This window comes from Alligator mississippiensis, chromosome 8 (genome assembly GCF_030867095.1).
Source record: "Alligator mississippiensis isolate rAllMis1 chromosome 8, rAllMis1, whole genome shotgun sequence".
NCBI lineage: Eukaryota > Metazoa > Chordata > Crocodylia > Alligatoridae > Alligator > Alligator mississippiensis.
In genome coordinates, this window is record NC_081831.1 from 1503515 (window position 1) to 1521724 (window position 18210).

The 18210-nt window shown below is 59.2% G+C and overlaps 1 protein-coding gene across 1 annotated transcript; it reads left to right on the plus strand.

The window, feature by feature from the left end:
* Window positions 1-8783: 8783 nt before the first annotated feature.
* On the plus strand, window positions 8784-16122 carry CHMP6 (charged multivesicular body protein 6). Its single transcript, XM_059731965.1, has 8 exons — window positions 8784-8893; window positions 9040-9149; window positions 9579-9666; window positions 10252-10338; window positions 10457-10522; window positions 10822-10902; window positions 11607-11664; window positions 13146-16122. Exons 1-8 carry the CDS (start codon window positions 8831-8833, stop codon window positions 13196-13198), a joined length of 606 nt encoding a protein of 201 aa, XP_059587948.1. The 5' UTR covers window positions 8784-8830; the 3' UTR covers window positions 13199-16122.
* Window positions 16123-18210: the final 2088 nt, after the last annotated feature.

Here is an 18210-nt window from a genome sequence, read left to right on the forward strand (position 1 = left end):
CCTCCCATTGCTGTGTCCTAGCAGGACTGACTGCCTGGAAACGCACGGCTAGGACTGGGCAGGGAAGGGAGGCTCCGGGTGAATGCAGGGACTTTCAGAGCTGCTCGAAGGTAGGTCCTGTTTCTCTCCACCCCGTGTATTAATAACCACAGTTCAATTCACCATGTCAACATTTAAAGTAACCAGACACTACTCGGAGCCCATCTGGAAACCTCCTGCTTTGCTGCGCGTCTTCAGTGGCCTGGGAGTCCTGCCCTTGGACAAGACGGTTCCCGCTTGTTACTTGCCCCTTCTGCCCCGTGCTTTAGTTTCCCACCTCCTGACCGTTCACTGCTTAACCCCGATCCCCTTTCAGTGTCATCCTTGTGTGAACCCAGGGCTGGGGGAGCCCTGCCTGCGGCCTACAACCAGATTAAAACCCTCTTCTGTTGCCAGATGCTTAACATCGTGCAACATCTGGTTGGACTTTTGAAACCTCTGGAGCCTTTGCCACTTGGAAGGCGGACTCGGCCGTGGGTCTCTCTTTCCCTCTTCACCTTTCTATTGGGGTTTTTTCACAGAGACTCAACTCACGTGCCATTTGTGCGAGGGCTGCGCTCTGCCCGTTGAACGGGGCTGGCAGAGCTGAGCTCTCCGGCTCTGAGCTTTGCGGGCGCAGCTTCACGGTGATGCCCACGGAGCGGGCGCGGGCGGACGGCACGAAAACAAGCGAGCAGATTCAAAGGGAAGGAGCCCTGGCAAAAAAAAAAATTGGTTCTTTCTGGAAGTCGGGGCCCTTCATCTTCCAGTTCCTAATTGTTTAGCTGAGCTTTGATCACCCGAGAGGGTGTCATGTCCCAGACAAGATGCATCTAAAAATAACTCGATTTGAAACCCCGCAGCTGGAGTATGGATTTATAATGACTCGAGCGTGGCAGCTGCAGCCCTGTTGTCTGCAGCTTGGCCTGGCGGAGAGTGAATCATTCGTAAGCCGTGCTGGGTAATAACTCTTGCTGTGGGGATCGTAGGACATCGACCGTCCCTCCCCACATCTCCCTCCACTCGTTCTGAGCCTGCCTTGGTGTCGGGGGGCGAGGGGAAGGACATTTACCCAAAGTGGCTCCATTTGGAGGAGTGATGACACAATCTCTGACGCGATCTGATGGGGTCTCCCACGCCTGCCCGCCATCCAACTCTATCCAGTGAAGTGCGTGCTTAAATGCTGTGCTGAGCAGGGATGGGCTTCAACACTGCTCTCGTTTTGGTGCCTTAAAAACACGGGTTTTGGTCATCCAAATTTTCTTTCCACTTGCTCTTGCCAGATCCCTGGGTGCTGTGGCTAGTGCTGACGTGTCTGGGTCAAATTTGGAGTGTGCTTCCTGTCGTGGCCTGTTTGGTAACAGACACCTGCCAGATCCAAAGGCGGTTGCAGATGGATCTGGAGATATCCCTACATCCAGTGGAGATAGGGATATCTCCCCTGGACGTATCCGGCCTGCGACTGTGCTTGCCTTTCTTTTCTCATGCTTCATCCCAGCAGCCGCTCAGTCACGCTGTAATCGGCTCGGGCCGTGTTGCAAAGGGGGTGGATGACAGGGTTACTGTCCTTCAGACATGTCCTAACACTTTCGGGCCATGAAAGGGGCAGGGCCGTGTGGGTTCGCGTTCTCCTCGGGGAGTCGCCGTCTTTCTACGTGAGGTTCCCTGCACGGTTTCAATGAGACGTGTTCTTCGGCCCCCACCCGCAGCACCCGCGACGCGTTGCTGCCCGCCGCTAAACGTCCACAGGCTCCACCTGGGCCAGGGCTTGAAGCAAGCCCCTGATGTAGCTCGTGCGTCACTGTTTAAGGTGCTTTGGGATCCTGGCAGATGAAAGGAGCTCTCCGAGCGAAAGTGCAATTAATGGCGTGAGACGTCTTAGCATCTCCGCAGGTGCTGCTTATAGAGCCATCAGTGACAAGAGCAACCTGAAAACAGACCTTAATTGCTGGATAAAAATACCGCTGCACGGGGCCTGTATTCTGCATCCGCCGTCGCGCTTGGGGTGGATCTGATTCAGCCCTTTCCCTTCACGACATCCTTTCCATTTGTGTTTCTCCAGCACAGCTGGACACTGATTACAATTTTCTGCATCGACATGTCTGACGAAGGAGCTCATTTCCAACCCCCCTCCCCCCCCGCATGTGGTTTTTACTTTAATTAACTTACTGCGTTTTCCCAATTAGCTGGGATACAAAGCCTGGGGTCTTCCTGGGTCATCACCACGGGGAACTCTTGGCTCAGTGTGGGTGACCTTTCCCGTCGGAGGGCAGGACCTGCGAGGCCCAACAGCTTTCCTCTTTGGTCGAGGTTTGCCTTCATTGAACCGCTCGTAACAGTTCCACCATCCGCTTCCCTCTGGACCGTTTTCCGCCTCCTTTCCGAAACCAGCTACATCTTAATAGGCTCATGTGAAACTATTTTCTTTCCCTTTGTTTGCTTCAGTATATCCAGCTAAGAATGATTAGATCCATTAAGCAGCTGCAAAGTCAACCCTGTGCACTATGAATGGCTACCGGAGGGGGTTTGTTCGTTCAAGCACGTTCCTTGTGCCCATCATTTTGTGGGTGCAATGTCAAAGGCTTTCTAAAGAGGCCAGAAGTCTCTCCTTTGAGATTTAGGAAGTGGAGAGAAATAAAGGAGTGGTATCCAGGAGCTATCCACGTAGTAGTAGTTATTCCCTCTGATATTACATCCGCAAGGCGAGGTTCATTTTTCCCACTGAATCCTGCTCTTCCTTTAGAACAAAGACAGCAACAGAGCAAAATCCTATCGCCTGGGAGCGACCAGCAGCGCAATTGCCTCCGCTGTCTTCAGCTGCTCCCTGAAGACAGGAGCAGAGAGGAGAACCTGGACCCCTCAGGACGCAAAACCCTGGCCCCGTTTGTAGCTCTTAGCAAGGGCTCGTCAGGGCCCCGGCCCCAGCCCCGCACCGTGCGGTTTGCAGGCAAGGCAGGAGCCGCCGGCCAGCGCCAGAGCTCTGCCAACGCGCCAGGAGCAAGAGACCACGGTGGGAGCCTGCCCGTGGCCCAGGTGCAGGGGAGGGCCCAGAGCAGCCCGCTCGCTTCCCAGAGGGCACGCCGCGCTGTGCCAGGCTGGCAGTCTGCAGGACGGGCTGGGGCCAACAGCGGATGCGCCTCTGCAGTGAGTCTCCTGCAAGGCGCTTGGATGCACTTGCCGACAAGGGTCGCAATGAGAGCAAGCAGGGTTTCTGAGCGCCGTCCCAGCCCGGGGCTGGCGCTCCTTCCACTTCCAGCTGTATCTTACGGAGGAGCCCCGGTGCCGGAGCGCTTTCAAACACATCTGCAGGATCAGTGATGGGTGCGGCAAGGAAAGCTTGTCAGGAGGTTTGCAGAAGCACCCGTGCGGGGGTTAAGAGGACCTTAATGGGAGCTGGGAGCCGACATGTCTTTTGGGCTCTGAAAATCAGACTCGTCCGCACCACGAGAGCTGGATGGGTGCCAGGCTGGCCGTGATCAAGGGCACAAGGGTCACTTCTGTGGCCTCTCCTCCCTGCCCAGCCAGCTCGCTAAGGTCCTCCAGTGCCCCTCACAGTCCCTTTCCTTCGGGGGAAGGCCTGAAAGCAAAGTCCCGTGAAGACTACAGGCACGTGCGTCTGCAGCGGCAAGACATGCAGAGGGCTCCTGGTTGCTTCCCTGGCAGAGCAAGTCGGAGCCGCCGGGGAGGCCGTCGTTACGTTGTGGGGGGGTTTCTTTCCTCTTGCACCAATACAAAGCGAGGTCCACGGGGCTGGCAGCTCTGGCCAGACCCACATTACTGGGGGAAGCTTTTCAGGTAACATGGAGGCGACTGCTTCAGTCTGGATGTGCTGCAAAATCAATAGGTTCATCAGCACCTGGGGCGACTATTGGCAGGTCGGCAGGGAGCCCCAGCCGCCGCTGGCAGCTCCTATTCCTCCTTGTAGCAGCGAATGGAGGCCGTGGTGCGGTGCCAGTATCCTGGCCTCACGCGGGCTGGCAGGGACAGCGACTTGGGTTCGCTTCCCTCCTCCTGTGTAAAGTGGGCGGTTTCTTCACAGACCCGACCCACCACGTGCTCGCTGCCGGGGAAGGGTCCGGTGGAGCCCGAGCCCCCCAGGACACCTGGGTGGGGGCAATCGCTGCCTCTTGCATCCGAGACGTGGCTTGTGTTTGGACCATGTGCTGCATCCTCCCCTCCGGCTGTGCCACGGCCACGTCTGCTTCAGCCACGGGGCTGCTAATACCACGTGCACCCATGCCGGCGGCAGCGCTAGGAGCCAGGGAGAAGGCATCGAGGCCTACACGTGAGTCCCAGCTCCTGCTCCCGGCCGATCCCTGCCGGCACGTGGGGCCCGGCGGTGTCTCTCCCATCAGGGCTGCCTCTAGGCTGATTAGAGAGCAGGTGATCCTATTAATTGCTAGTCCGTGTCCCAGGGCCCACTCTCATCCCCTGCACCAAGCTGCCCTGTTTCCTGAGCTCTGTCTCTGCAATCCCCAGGGCTCACGGGGAGCCAGGCCAGGCTCAACAGATGCTGCAAAAATGTGCCAAAGTGCTCCCATTAGAGCAAACTTAACCACCCACCGCGTGGCACTGCCCATACAGACGTGCCCACACCCGTGCCTGCTGGTCTGGCAGGGCCAGGCTGCCGAGGGGTCGGGGCTGGTTTCCCCAGGGGGTCAGTCCGTTTTGCTGCTCCGAGATGCCCCCCTGCCCCAGCTCCGCGCCTGCAGTCTGCTCTCCTCCCCGTCACACGTGGCTGCTGTGTGGTCCCTGCCAGCGGAGCGAGGGAGCCCGCGCGACCTCGGGAAATGTCACAGCTGCTTCCTGCAAGATTGATCCTTTGCCTGTCGCTGTGAAGGCCTGGAGGTGCGTGTGCTGCTCGCAACCCCGTGCGCTCAAGTGCAGGATCCCCACGGACGTGCCCCCCTCTGTGTAGCCACCAGGCGAGTCGCTTCCCAGCCGTAGGCCAGGGGCACGTCCTTGCGCCCCCGAGGGGTCCCTGCTCCGTTCCTGCGCGCCCTCCTTTCCTCGGTCTGTCCGACCTGAGCAGGGCTCCTTGGACGTCTCCCGGCCCAGCCTTTTTTCCTCCCTGTTGGGTTACACAAAAAAAACGTTCTCCAAAAAACAAGTCTATGGTCAGTTGTGTTCACCGGGCTTTTGGGTTCGAAACCTGGCTCCTGTGGGGATAGCGCCGCGTTCAGCTCTCTGTCTCCAAGGACACACGTGTGGGAGCAGCCTCTTTTTTCCTCTTGCAAAGCAGCATCTCGCGGGGCCTGGCTGCCCCCATCCCCACCAGGTGCTGCAACCTGGGATGTCCTGGCATCTCCTCTGTCGGCTCGGGGAAAGCCACATCCCCCCTTCCAACCTCCCCGACGCGTGTCAAAAGTTTGCTTCCTGCCCCTTTTGCTGCAGCCCTGAAGCTGTAGTCCCGGCCACACCTGCGCTCTCAGGAGACGGGCAATGCGTGCTCGTGCCCGGGAGACCCAGCACCAAGCTAGCACTCGTGTTTCCTCCACGGCTGTCTCGGGTCTGGCATGGGCTGGGGCTGGGGGAAGGTGAGGGGCTTCCTGCAGCTTCCTTAAGTGCCCGAGCCGCTTGCTGCCCCGTGGTGGAAATGGGTTCAAGCGTGCAGCTTTGCAGGGGTGTGAAGACCTTCCCTGGGACAGCCCTGGGTGTGCAGCAGCCTGCATGGGAGAGGGCTTGCTACAGCCCCGCAGCCCTGCAGCGCAGCCTGCACGGCTGCACGGACCCGCAGTGGCACCTGGTGGAGGAACGGCGAGACAGCCGCTCTCCCCGAGCATCATCGGTGACATTCCCAAAACGCCTGGCTTGACCCCCGCCTCTTCTCCCCTCCGGGCATCACGTCTCCTGCAGGTCCTCAGCATCTCTCAGGGGCCCCCAGCAACGCCTCTCCTGCAGGTTTTGTTCTCGGTGCCTTCCGGACTCCCGTCTCCTGGGCCCGGGGGATCCCGGCAGCCTTCCCGGCTCACGTTCCCTGCAGGGGATTGACGTCGTGAGCTAATGTTTTGCACTTTTCTTTTTATGTGTATCTTCCCCAAAGAAATAATTAGCTTTCCCAAGCACGGGGCGGCGAGTGCTAAGTCCGTGCATCTCTGGAGCAGAGAAGCCAGCGGGGCATACAGGATCGCTGCAGCCGCTCTGGAGGCCTGTGACCGCCCCGGAGCAGTTTGCAGCCGGCAACAGGCAAAAAAAAAGTGCAGCGAGGCATTTCACCAAACATCGGAGATCTCATCCAGTCCGTCTAAATTACTCTCGCGGCAAAAGGGCCATTACGAGTCACTCTTTGGGCGGCGGCAGAGCAGGCCTGACGTGCTCAGTAATAACGCTGGGAGGATGCAGCGTGTGAAGCGTTCGGACCGAAGCTCCTGAGCGACATCCCGTCTCTCTTCCCCCTCAACACGGTTTAAAACCCGGCCTGGAGCCGTCCGAATCGGGTTCCCCTCCTTCACCTCTGTGAAAAACGAAGCCCGCAAAACAAATGACAACGTTGGTCCTAGCGACGGAGGATCCTGGCTCACCAAGTCAGATGGTCCTTCCACGTGCAGGGAGATGTTTGCAATAAGAAGGACGCCGTTAGGTTTCAAACCTGCTTGAAGGCCCAGTTCATTGTGGGACCCTGCTTCCTCTGTCCGGTGCGGAGGGAACGGCGCAGGCTCTGCAGCGCCGGGTTTCAAGCGCGGCCTTCAAGATTGCACCGGCGACGGCAGCACGTGCACCCTCCTGGGCTCTCGGGAGGCCGCGCTTGCTACCCGCTAGGCTGAGACCTGCCAAACCTCGTTTCAGAAGTGACCGAGTTAGGGTTTGACCCCAGGCTTCGCACAGCAAAAGGCCAGAGGGTTGAATCCCTGCGTGACAGAGCCCCACACGCTGCACGGCCTTTTGCACGCGCGTCCCTTGCTGCGAGCTGCAGAGCTGCTGCCGTCTTACCGCGCTCGTCGGAGTGGAGCAAAACTCCGCTTTAAAGGGGGCTCTGGGAGGGGAACGTCGCCATTTTCTTCCTGATCTTGGAAAAGCACGAGGGGCTTTTCCCAGCCTCGTCTCCCCCTTCCGCCCCCACCCAGCTGGCACTCGGCACCTTGGCAGCACCCATCCCAAAAAGCCGGCGGCTTTGAGGACATCCCCCACGAGGCCGGCTAGTGACACCTGTTTCGCAAGCAGGGAGACGGAGACGGAGACGCCTCGCACCTGAGACCGCCCGCAGCTCCGGCACCGAGCCCTTCACCTGCTGCAGCAGGGCGGTCAGCTGCAAAGGGACGGGTGCTTTGCTTTGCTTTGCTTTGCTTTGCTTTGCTTTGCAGCAGTCGGGGTGGCTTGTCCCGCCCTGGCTCAGTTGGAAGAGCTAATTGCAGCCTTTCCTCATCACCCAAGTGTCCTTTGCAGGGGAAGCAGCGAGTGCCAGGCTCCCAGCCTCTGCAACGGGCCGGCCCGGGGGCACCGGAGCGGGGCAGGGCGGGGCAGGGCAGGGGGCACCCGGAGGAGGATTTCGGAGCAGCCTCTTGGCCCCTGTGTGCGAAGGGGTGCTGGCTCCTTGGCCCCGCCGAGGGACCTGGCGCAGGAGCGCGGCGGGATGCCCTGTGCCGGCCCGGGGGGCGTCCTGCTGCCGCTCCTCTCCGGGCCCCAGCCCCTGGGCGCTGCCTCCGTGTCCAGTTGGAAATCTCTCCTGGGAACACTGGGAGAGCCCAAGGGGGGTGCAGGGAACCTGCTGCTGCCTCGCAAGCAGACCAGGGGCTGGCGCCTGCCACCTGCCTGCGCGGGCCCAGCCGCAGCCCTGGGGGACCCTGCGCCTGGGAGGAGCCCCCGCGCTCCCCGTCCTTGCCCTGTGCACCCCTGGGAGACCTGCTGTGGGAACCCCTTCTGCCTTATGCATGCACACCCAACTGCACCCTCCCTTACACATGCACGCCCATGTGCACCCCCCCACCCCGTGCACGCACACCTGTGGGAACCCTCCTGCCCTGTGCATGCACACCCAGGTGCACCCTCCCTTACACATGCACGCCCATGTGCACCCCCCCACCCTGTGCACGCACACCTGTGGGAACCCTCCTGCCCTGTGCATGCACACCCAGGTGCACCCTCCCTTACACATGCACGCCCATGTGCACCCCCCCACCCCGTGCACGCACACCTGTGGGAACCCTCCTGCCCTGTGCATGCACACCCAAGTGCACCCTCCCTTACACATGCACGCCCATGTGCACCCCCTGCCCTGTGCATGCACAGCTGTGGGAACCCTCCTGCCCTGTGCATGCACACCCAGGTGCACCCTCCCTTACACATGCACGCCCATGTGCACCCCCTGCCCTGTGCATGCACAGCTGTGGGAACCCTCCTGCCCTGTGCATGCACACCCAAGTGCACCCTCCCTTGCACATGCACGCCCATGTACACCCCCTGCCCCATGCATGCACACCTGTGCACCCTGCGCCTGCCCAGTCAGGTGCACCCCCCCCGCCCTTACACATGCACACCCACGTGCACCCCCCCTTACACATGTATGGCCCATGTGCACCCCGTGCCCCATGCACGCACAGGTGTGTGAACCTCTCCTGCCCCATGCATACACACGCAGGTTCACTCCCCCTCCTTACACACGCACGCCCACCCGCACCCCCTGCCCCGCTGCAGCACCAAGCGCCCCCTGCCGGCGGTCCGCGCGGCGCTCGCCCCCCTCGCGCATGCGCCTCCCCCTGGCGGCGGCGCCCCGCCCGCGTTCGCGCTTGGCCCCGCGCGGCCGCCGTCGGCAGGGAGGCGGGAGGGGCCGGGGTCAGGGCGCCGGAAGCCGGAAGCGGGGCCGGTCGCCGCTGCCATGGGCAACCTGTTCGGCCGCAAGCGGCGGAGCCGCGTCACGGAGCAGGACAAGGCCGTGCTGGTGCGGGGGGGCGGGGCCCGGGGGGAGCTGGAGGGGTCGTGGGGGGGGAGGGGCGGTGTCACCGCCCAGCCTCAGTTTACCGCGGCCGCAGCCCGAGCCCATTGGTCGCTCGCCGGCCTGAGCGCGGCTCTCTCTGCCTCTTGCAGCAACTGAAGCAGCAGCGGGACAAGCTGAGGCAGTACCAGCGCCGCCTGCACCTGCAGCTGGAGCGGGAGCGCGCCGTGGCCCGGCAGCTGCTGCGCGACGGCAAGAAGGAGTGAGTGCGGCCTGCCCCGCGCCCGCTCCCAGCAGCCCCCGCGCTGCCGGTTTCCACGGAGACCCGGGAGGGGAGCCATGGCGGCGGGGGCGGGGTTTCCATGGAGACGGGCCCCAGCCGCCCTGGCCCCTGGCTCATCGCTTCATCCCAGGGTCGGGATGCGTGTGTTATTTAGGACGGTTGCCGTCCTAGCAGGCGCCGGTCTGCGTATCCGGACTCCTGGAGCTGGAGGTCCGAGGTGTCCGGTGGCCCTGCGTTTGTGGGCGGTGCAGATAGCCTACATCTGCCTAACTTTCCCATCCTCCCTCACGGGAGGAGCTGTGCCCTGGCGTGTAAGCCGTGGCTTTACAGGGGCGCGGACACCCCGTCCGCTCGCAGCGCTACCTCGTCGTCGTTCTGACACGTCTCTCTACCCTTTTGCTCCTTCAGGAAAGCCCTGTTCTTGCTGAAGAAGAAGCGCTACCAGGAGCAGCTCCTCGATAAAACGGAGACGCAGATCAGCAACCTGGAACGAATGGTACGCGAGAGTCGGTGGCTGCCGGCCGCGGACGGCCTGCGCGCAGCCCGTTAACTAACCGCTGCGGCACGCGTGCTCGACTCTGACCGGGCGTCATTACGTGGCGCTCCCCGGACGCTACGGGGCCCCGTCCCTCGGGTCGCGGTTGCACCGTGATGGGTCTTAACACGGTTCTAAATCCTGGCGTAAAGCGGTCTTTGACCACCTCTCCTAGCTGGGCACAGCGGGGGAGCGGTAGTACAACTCTTGCCCACGCGCAGGCTTTGCTTCGGTTTTGGGGAGGCCGTTTATAACGCGGATAGCGTTCGGTCTTGAGAAGGGAGGGCCGTGCTAGGACTGACTGCGAAGGCAGCGAGCCCCGACTGCAGCGCTGCAGCCCAGACCGAGGGACATTTGTGCGTACTCGCTTCTCACGGCAGCTCCTAGCGACGAGGCGTGGATTTAAACTCGTGATCTCTGAATGAAAGGCTGCGCGTCCCACCGGCCTGAGCCCCGCTGTCTGTCTGGGGCCGGTGTATTTGGGGAGTGGGTGTTGATGGAAGCGTGACCGCTCCCGACCCATTTGTATTTCTGTTCTGATGGCAGGTCCAAGATATTGAATTCGCCCAGATTGAAATGAAGGTGATCGAAGGCCTGAAGATCGGCAACGAATGTCTGAACAAAATGCACCAGGTACGTACGGCCTAGCGAGCTCACAACGCCCGCAGGCTAGACGAGGCACAGCTCTAGATGTTCGCCCGTCCGTCCTGTATGCCGTTCTCACGTGTAAACTTTGAATGTCTCGTCCTAGGTCATGTCGATAGAAGAAGTGGAAAGGATAATAGACGAAACTCAAGATGCCGTGGAATACCAGAGGGTTTGTATCGTCCTGCGGTGGTTCTGGGCAGACACCCGGTCGTGCAGCGTTTGTAGGGGGGACCCGCTCTTGCTGCCAACTAGGCTGAGACTTGCCAAAACTCATTCCAGAAGTGACCAAATTAGGGTTTGACTCCAGGCCTCGTACAGCAAAAGGGCGGAGCATCGATTCCCTGCGTGTCACAAGCCCCCCATCACCACACATCCGTTGCACTGCCTTGTGCACGCGTGTTTCTTGCTGTAAGCTGCAGAGCTGCTGCTGTTGTGTCGTGCTCATTGGCTTATCTGTCTTCCTCACAGCAAATAGACGAGATGGTGGCCGGCAGCTTCACTGAGGAAGATGAAGATGCCATCTTAGAAGAACTAAATGCCATTACTCAGGTGAGCCTTAATCTCGTGCTCCGGAAATTACTTTTAATCCACAGTTTTCAAGTGGCAGTTTTTCATCGGGAAGAGGGGTTGTTTTGCCCGCGGAGATGGCATTTGACTTGATTTTGCCAAGGAGAGCTTAATTGTAGCGGCACATGTTCATCAGCAAGCCGGTACTTGGGAGACTTTGGGACCATGCTGAATATTTTCAAGGGTGATGTTTTATTTCCTCTCTGCTGTGGAGAGCAGTCTGCTGTATCGGCGCCCCTGACCTTTCTGGGGAATAGTCCCAGCTTTCCAGACTAGGACCTGAGCTGTTCCAGCCCATGTTTGTGGCTTTCTATTTATTCGGTCATATTCTCCTTCCGTCCTCCCTGTGGAGCTGTGACTTTTCCAGGTTCTAGGGTGGAGGTTGCTTGGCTTTACCGCAGGAAACCTGCCGTCTATTGAGACTAGGACAGTGGGGATCCGCAGCCAACTCTGCCAGGAGGAGATTCGTGGCTAATCTATGTCCGCAGCAAGCAGTGTTTTTGAAAGCCAGGTCTTTCCCTGGACAGAACTAAACCCCGTAGCCCCAAGCAGCCCGGCCTTCTGCAGCTCTGGGGGCACGTGTTGTGATGTTCTGTTTCCAAACAAGCTCAGTGCAGACGTCAGGGTCTTCAGCCGCAAACTGTCACGTGGGTGAGTGTTGTGTGATGTGTGTTGTGTCCTTACAGGAACAGATCGAGCTCCCTGAGGTTCCTACAGAGCCACTCCCGGAAGAAAAGATCCCAGGTAGATCTCGTCTCTCTTTGCTTCTATATCTTCTGCTTCTCGTGTGCCGTCTCACTAGCATAAAGGCAGCGTGTGGGCCATACCCTCCTCCCCCTCATTCACAGGCTTTTGAGCGACTAGGGTAGTTTTGGCACAGCCTGTGGAAGTCCCCCTCGTGCACAGTCTGTTCAATTCAGCCTAACTCTGACATGCGGTCCTCTTGGTGTCCCAGCCCCCGCTACTGTTCACCTGATGCACCTGCTGAGTGCACTGCTAGGCTCCCTTACCCTCTGCTTAGATCTGCTCGTCTTGAATGACATTCTTCCACTGCAGCGAATCTGTTGGGCAGTGGAGACCCTTAATACTTGTCCTGTCGGAAAGATCCCTAGAGGTCTTGGTGCCCTTCCTTCCTGGAATGTGAGTTCAGCTCGGGAGTCTATAAAACCAGAGGCATTGGGCTCTTCGCCTGCCAGGCCGGCTACTTTAACAATACGAGACTCCGGTTCAAATCTAACCTGTCCGGTTCTTTGTATATTCTTAAACCAGGCCCATCCACAGGGTCTGTGAGCGCCCTGAAGTCTTGGAACCTGAGGCCTGTGGAGCATGGGTTCTGCGGAGATGGTGGCTCCAGCCTCCAGAAAGGGGCTGCGTGCTGGCTCACTCCTGAGCCACCCAGCGCAGGGGATGCAGCTGTGCAGTTTGTGCAGCTAACTCACTAAGTAGGTGAAAAGGGAGAAGTGGCCCAGATGTGGCCAGTCTGTAGTCTGGTTTTGGGGAGGAAGGAGTTGGAATCCTGTGCACGTGCCCTTGCTGGAGGGCTGCAGAGTCTGCCCTTGGAGATGGCTGCGAAATGAGGCTGGACCCAGTCAGGGGTTGGTGAAGTGACGCTGGAGAAGGATCAGAACCTCCTGCAGGCTGCAGAACAGGAAGAGACCACCTGCGGGAGGCTGTTAGGTCCAGGAGAAAGGAGCCATCTCCTTTGTTTTGGAGTCTGGCCGTAGGAAGCCTTGTTACGGCTGCGGCAGCTGGACAGCAAACATGGGTCAGCAGAACCGCGCTGTAGTCTGACCATAGCCTGTACTGCATTGTAGTCGGACGCTGCAGCTAACCGCAAGCCCTGCTTGTTGAGTTAGGATCAGCTGCGTCCCCCCGAAGGGTCTTGTAACTGGTTACGGGACAGCTCGTTCAACCAGCGCTTCCAGGAAACCATCTGCTCTGGCTGGGTGCGTGGCTCAAGGCACAGGCTTACTGTGGCACTTTGCTTTCAGAGACTCTTTGCAGCCGGTAGTTGTTGAAACCAGGTTGGAGCTGCTTTGAGCAGCCTAAGGCAGGCAGGAGGATGCTGGATAAACAGCATTATTCCTATTGCAGCGTGTAGTACAGTTCCCAGGTGCCGCCCAAGTGCTTATCGCTCGGCAGAGGAAAGGGAAACGGTCCCCTCTCTCTGCTCGGACTTGGCCCTTATTTTCCTGTTCAGTAACAAGTTTCTCTTTCCTCCACAGAAGCGTCGCCAGTCAAGGTCAGGCCAAAGCCAGAACTGGTGGCAGCATCATAACTCCCACCCCCGGGGATTTCCCCGAGTAACTGTCACCCAGGACGGTTCAGAATCCCAACACGCACTGGCAGCAAGGAGCGCCTTGCCAGCGCCCTGGCTGCGCTGGGTGGGTGTACTGGAGCGGGGTTCCCCGCACGGCATGGGGAGCCTGGCCGGTTCTTGCTCTTGCTCAAGATTATTTTCTAGTGCTTTCTTTTTTTGTAATTTAAATCCTGAACTCACTCAGCAGCACTGTCTCTGGATTAGACGATGACTATAACACTTCCAAAGCCAAATGCTTCCCGCCGGCCTGGTTTCAAGTGCAGACCTGTCTTTGCAGCCAGCGCTGCCCTCACTTTTCCTGTACCTACGAGAGCCTCCTCTCGGAGCCATGTGCGTGCGTTACATGGTTTGCACGGGAAGGGGCTGGTGTGCTCCTCGGGGCCTTCCTGTTCTCTCGTTCTTCTCTCGGCTGCTCTCGCCTGGTTCTGCTTGTGGAAGGGGCTCCACCGACTCCTGCCCCATCTCAGTCTCTCTAGCAGGCAGGGTACTGAGGTCTGAGGAGAGATCGCAAGGTCGTGGGCAGTTTGCAGCCAGACTGGGAGGGGCCACCGCTTCCGAGCTCCTGCGGGCAATGACACCGTCTTGTGCCAAAGAGGAAACTTGCTCAACAGAGCGGAGGAAGGAGTCGTAATACTTCTGCAGCTTCTGTAGCTCAAGCCCCCGTGAGACTATCTGCCCCTCGCTGAATCTCATTCAAAGCTCGTTTACATGTGAGGCCAGCCTGCTCTTCTGGGCCAGGATCTCCACACTGCCGACAGGGCAGTTGGCTGCAGCAGCACTAATGAGAGAGAGACTGTTCCAACACGAGGTGGAAAAGACCCCGTCTCCTGCCAGGATATGAGTCAGATGCAGCCAGGAAGGATTCCCGTGCTGACTGCGCTCTGCCCGCTGGCCTGCAGACGTCTCCAGAGCTGCACATGGCTGAACAGAACGGAAGGTGTAGGAAGCCGATGAGCTTCCCCAGAGCAGAGCCAGGATTTTCCTGCCTGCAATGCTGCCCCAAAGCTGCCCTACGCCTATTCTGTGGCTGGCCCATGTGTTGTCTATGCCACATGCAGGTGGATGGATGGGACCTTCTGCTCTTGGCTGTCCTCCCTGCGTCTGTTGCTTCTCACTTGGGCAGTGTGAATGGGGGACTGGTTCTGCACAGGAGTGAAGCGTGCGGCTTCACAAATTATCACGCTAAAGATTGACTTCCTCCTCTGAAGATGGCAAAGACTAAGGACCAGTTAGTTCCAGGACTTGACATACCCACCAAGGACCCTAAGCCCATCCTGTGGTGCAGGAGGGCACAGCACAGCCTGGCACGGCTGTCGCAGGGGATTTACCATCTGTCTTGAACCTACCTTCTGTTCTCAAAAGCCTCAGGCCAGCTAGTGAGGGTGCAGCTGGGTGTATCCATCCGTTGGAGCTAGCGCAGTCCCAGGCATCTCCAACAGAGGCTTGTCAGCTTGCAGATGTGGCTCAGGCTAATGCAGCCTGTGGCCTGCTTTCCCTTCCGTGAAGGCGGCGCCTTCGTTTCCACACTGGGGCATTGAGACGCACGGTCTCTGGAGGGCTCCTTGGGTGCTGCTCGATGTCGGGGGAACACATGACCCGGTGCTAGATAATAAACGTTCCCAGAGACGCTGCAGCTTCCCAGGGGACAGTGATGGGCCAGCAACGAAGTGTTCCTCCAGAAGGAAGCTTTCCCTTCGTTGTTGGCTTCCAAAGGCTGAACTTTCTGAGCTCTTTCCTGCCCGGGGTGCAGCGTGGCTGGAGTGTCAGGCTCTTCAGGCCATCTGCATTAGATCCCAAGTAGCATTTCCCGCAGAGTCAAGGTAGCAGCAGGTACCCTGGGCACCCTTGGCCTCATGGCTGCTGGATCCCTTTTCCGAGTGGATGTGACCTTGCCAACTGGTGACTGGAAGAAAGAAGCGCCAACTCGTCCTGCAGCTGACAAGGCAGCTTGAAAGCAAGCCCCTTTCCATGCACTCATCTGGAGTAAATGCCCAGGCATTGCCTCACCAGTCCTCTTTGGAACAGCAGCCGAGCTGGCCCCGAGATGAAGGCAAGAGATTCTCCATTCCCGTCCCTCGTGCACCTCCCTGTTTTTTGTGAAGGGTTTGCTTTGTTTGTTCCTGGTTGTAGCAGCCTTTGAATATCCTGCAGTGGACCGCTAGAGGGAGACCTGACCTCATCCGAGCATCACTGTGGCTCCTTTTTGCTGCTGAACACACGGTTCTCCCAGTCATTTTAACCTCTTGCTAGCTGCCTCTCTGCTGGCTCCTTTGATTTCACCCCAGCTAACTTCTTCTGGCTAACGGGAGCGCGTGTTGGGTGATGACAGCGAACTCAAAGGAGGGGTGTTTTGCACTGGTGCAGATTTTTTTCCCCCTTTAGAATTGTGAACACGCTCCATTAGGCCGGGCTGTCGCATATCACTGTGCTCGAGGAAAGGGAAACGCTTTTTATGCTCCAGTTCCTGTCTTTAGCGAACGTCGCAGTAACGAGAGATGCAAGCGAGGCAGCCCGAGCGGGGTAGCACAGCTGATGTGTCAAGTGCCCTTAGCTGCCAGTCAGGGAGCTAGCTGTCCTGCTTACCCTCCATGACCTCCTGCCCAAAGCCCTGTCTGAGTCTCCAGCTTGGCTGAAGACTCGTAGCCCAGGCAGGCAGTCGGGCTAGCACCGGAGAGGTTAATGCAGCCTTCTGCTCGATGAAGGCAGTGTTGTGCCGTCTGCTGAACGCTAATGGGAAGGTTTGAAAGCAGATTGCCATCAACTTTCTGTTCTAATCCCTGTACCAAACAGATTGTACTGTGTCTCCTCGAGAGGAAAAGCCAGGAGCAGTGTGACCTCTGCAATGTGCTGTAACAATAAAGTGTTTCTAATGGTTTCACCAACTCGCCTCCTGCAATGGCTGTCGTGATCAGTGCTTTGAACGATCGGGAGGCAGCCTCCCTCTGCTGAGCGGGGCGAGAGCTGGGTATGGACAGGGTCACTGTTTGCCCGGCGTAGCCCAAAGCCAGCCCTCTTTGGAACTCAGGCCTGGCAGTAAATGAGTGACATCGATGTGACTTCTGTGTCTGGGCAGGTGCAGTGCTGAGGTGGAGGGTGGAGAAGGGCAGATCCCGCGCAAACTCCCTTGCTTTGCTCTGGTCTGGTTGCTCCTCCCGCTCTGATCCGTCGTGTGTCTGATGCAGTCTGAGACGAGCCGGCCTGAGAGCTGCTGGCCTCCCAGCTGGGAGGAGAGCCAGGCCTGCCCAGCAGGCAGGCGCGTCACACGGATCGGCTCGGCCCTCTGGGCAGAGCGCAGCGACGCGGGGCTGCGCGTGGAAGTTGCCTTTTCCACGGTGCTTCCGGGCCGCGCAGCCAAGTCTGCCAGAGCTGCCTGCAGTCTTTAATCCAGGGAGAAGGAAATGGTCTGAGTCCTGAACGCTGGCTCCCAGCTCATTGCTTGGTCGGGTCCAATTTTCCTTCGCAGTAGGACCGTGCTGTTCTCATTCTCTTCCCCCACCCAGTGCTCAGGGCTGCTGCCTCCTTCCAGCCTTGCTGCGACCCGCTCCTGCCACAGCCCGAGGAGGAGCTGTGCTGGTTCGGACAGACCCGCAGCGACTCGTGAGCCTCTCACATGCCACATCTTTCAACCCACGGCACTCCCTAGCGCTCTGGAGAGATGGAGAACGTAGGGCCAGGGCCATGGGTGAGCTTTGGGCTAACAGGAGGCAGCTCCAGGCACACGGCGGTGTGGTTCTCCACTGAACCACTCCCTGGCTCTGTGCCGGTTTCTAGTCGCTTAGGATTTATGCCTTCTTGAAGTTGGCCAGAGGCTTAGTTGAAGGCAAGGCCTTCCTCAAAGAGACTCGGCTTGTTGCTAATTCTCCCCCTCCGGCTACGAGCGGTCTCACACTGCTCTCTCTGCCTCTTGTCCCCACAGACCTTCCCACTCCTCCCTTGCCCTGCTGTGGGCAGCCTCCCGGCACCGCAGCATCCTCCGTGCCCCTCTGCTCGGCAGAGCCAAAGCAAAAAGTTGCGGTCGCTGGAAAACAGACTGCGCCGCAGAGGTGCCCGTTGCACACAGCACAGGGCAAGCGCGGACCCTCCGCTAAGCATTTCTAATGCAGTCGACGCGGGATCCAGTCTCCATGGCGTTTCCCGTGCCTTGTTTGTGAATGCAGAGATCGTCCGACCCCGAGTGGAAGTCAGCAGGGAGGGGGAGAAGTTCTCCTCCGAGATGTGGTTGCCTTTCTCGCCCCGCGCTCTGGCAAGAAAGAATTCGTTTCCTGCGGGAGCCTCTGCCTCCCGCCTGCCTTCCCTGGGTGCGCCCTCCCCGCGGCTCCCGAAGGAGCTCTGCGGCTGAACTGGGCTGTCGCGCCGATCGTCCTCCCGCAAATAATGTATGAGCGCCAGGGCAGAGGGGAATGCAGCCAGAGTTATGCAAGCGTCGTGGCCTTTAAATGGCACCTTGCACAGAGCTGCCCTGGAGGTACCAGGCCACCTCCGCAGGGGCAGGGCTCGGGGGCTTGCGGCTGGCGGCTTAACCCCCTCCCTGCTGCTCTCAGAGTTACTTGGAAGTCAGCACCTGGCCTGGAGGTGATGGCTCTTGTCCCCGTCCCCCTCTTGAAATCTCTGCAGCCCTTTCCGTCTATATTTAATGGAGTTGTGTAACGGTTGCGATGACGCGGTGTCAGGCCCATTGCTGTTTCTATGCCAACGCAGCTGGATTTCTGTGCTGCAGCTGCGAACGGGGGAGAGAGGGGCTTAGTGCTGACGTGGCATCAGACCCTCCTCGGGCAGCTGTTTCCCGAAGGTCCCGGAGCTGAACGAGATACGAATCGAACCGACTTCCATTGATCTGCCAGGCTTTTCTTTCCCCGGCTGCCGTTGGCACCAGCTTGTCTGCTCCAGGGCTGAGCCAGCTCCGCGGGCTGGGCACGGCACAGGCGAGGTGGAAGAGCTGGAGCGGGAAAGCCCGGACGTCGCGGAGCCTG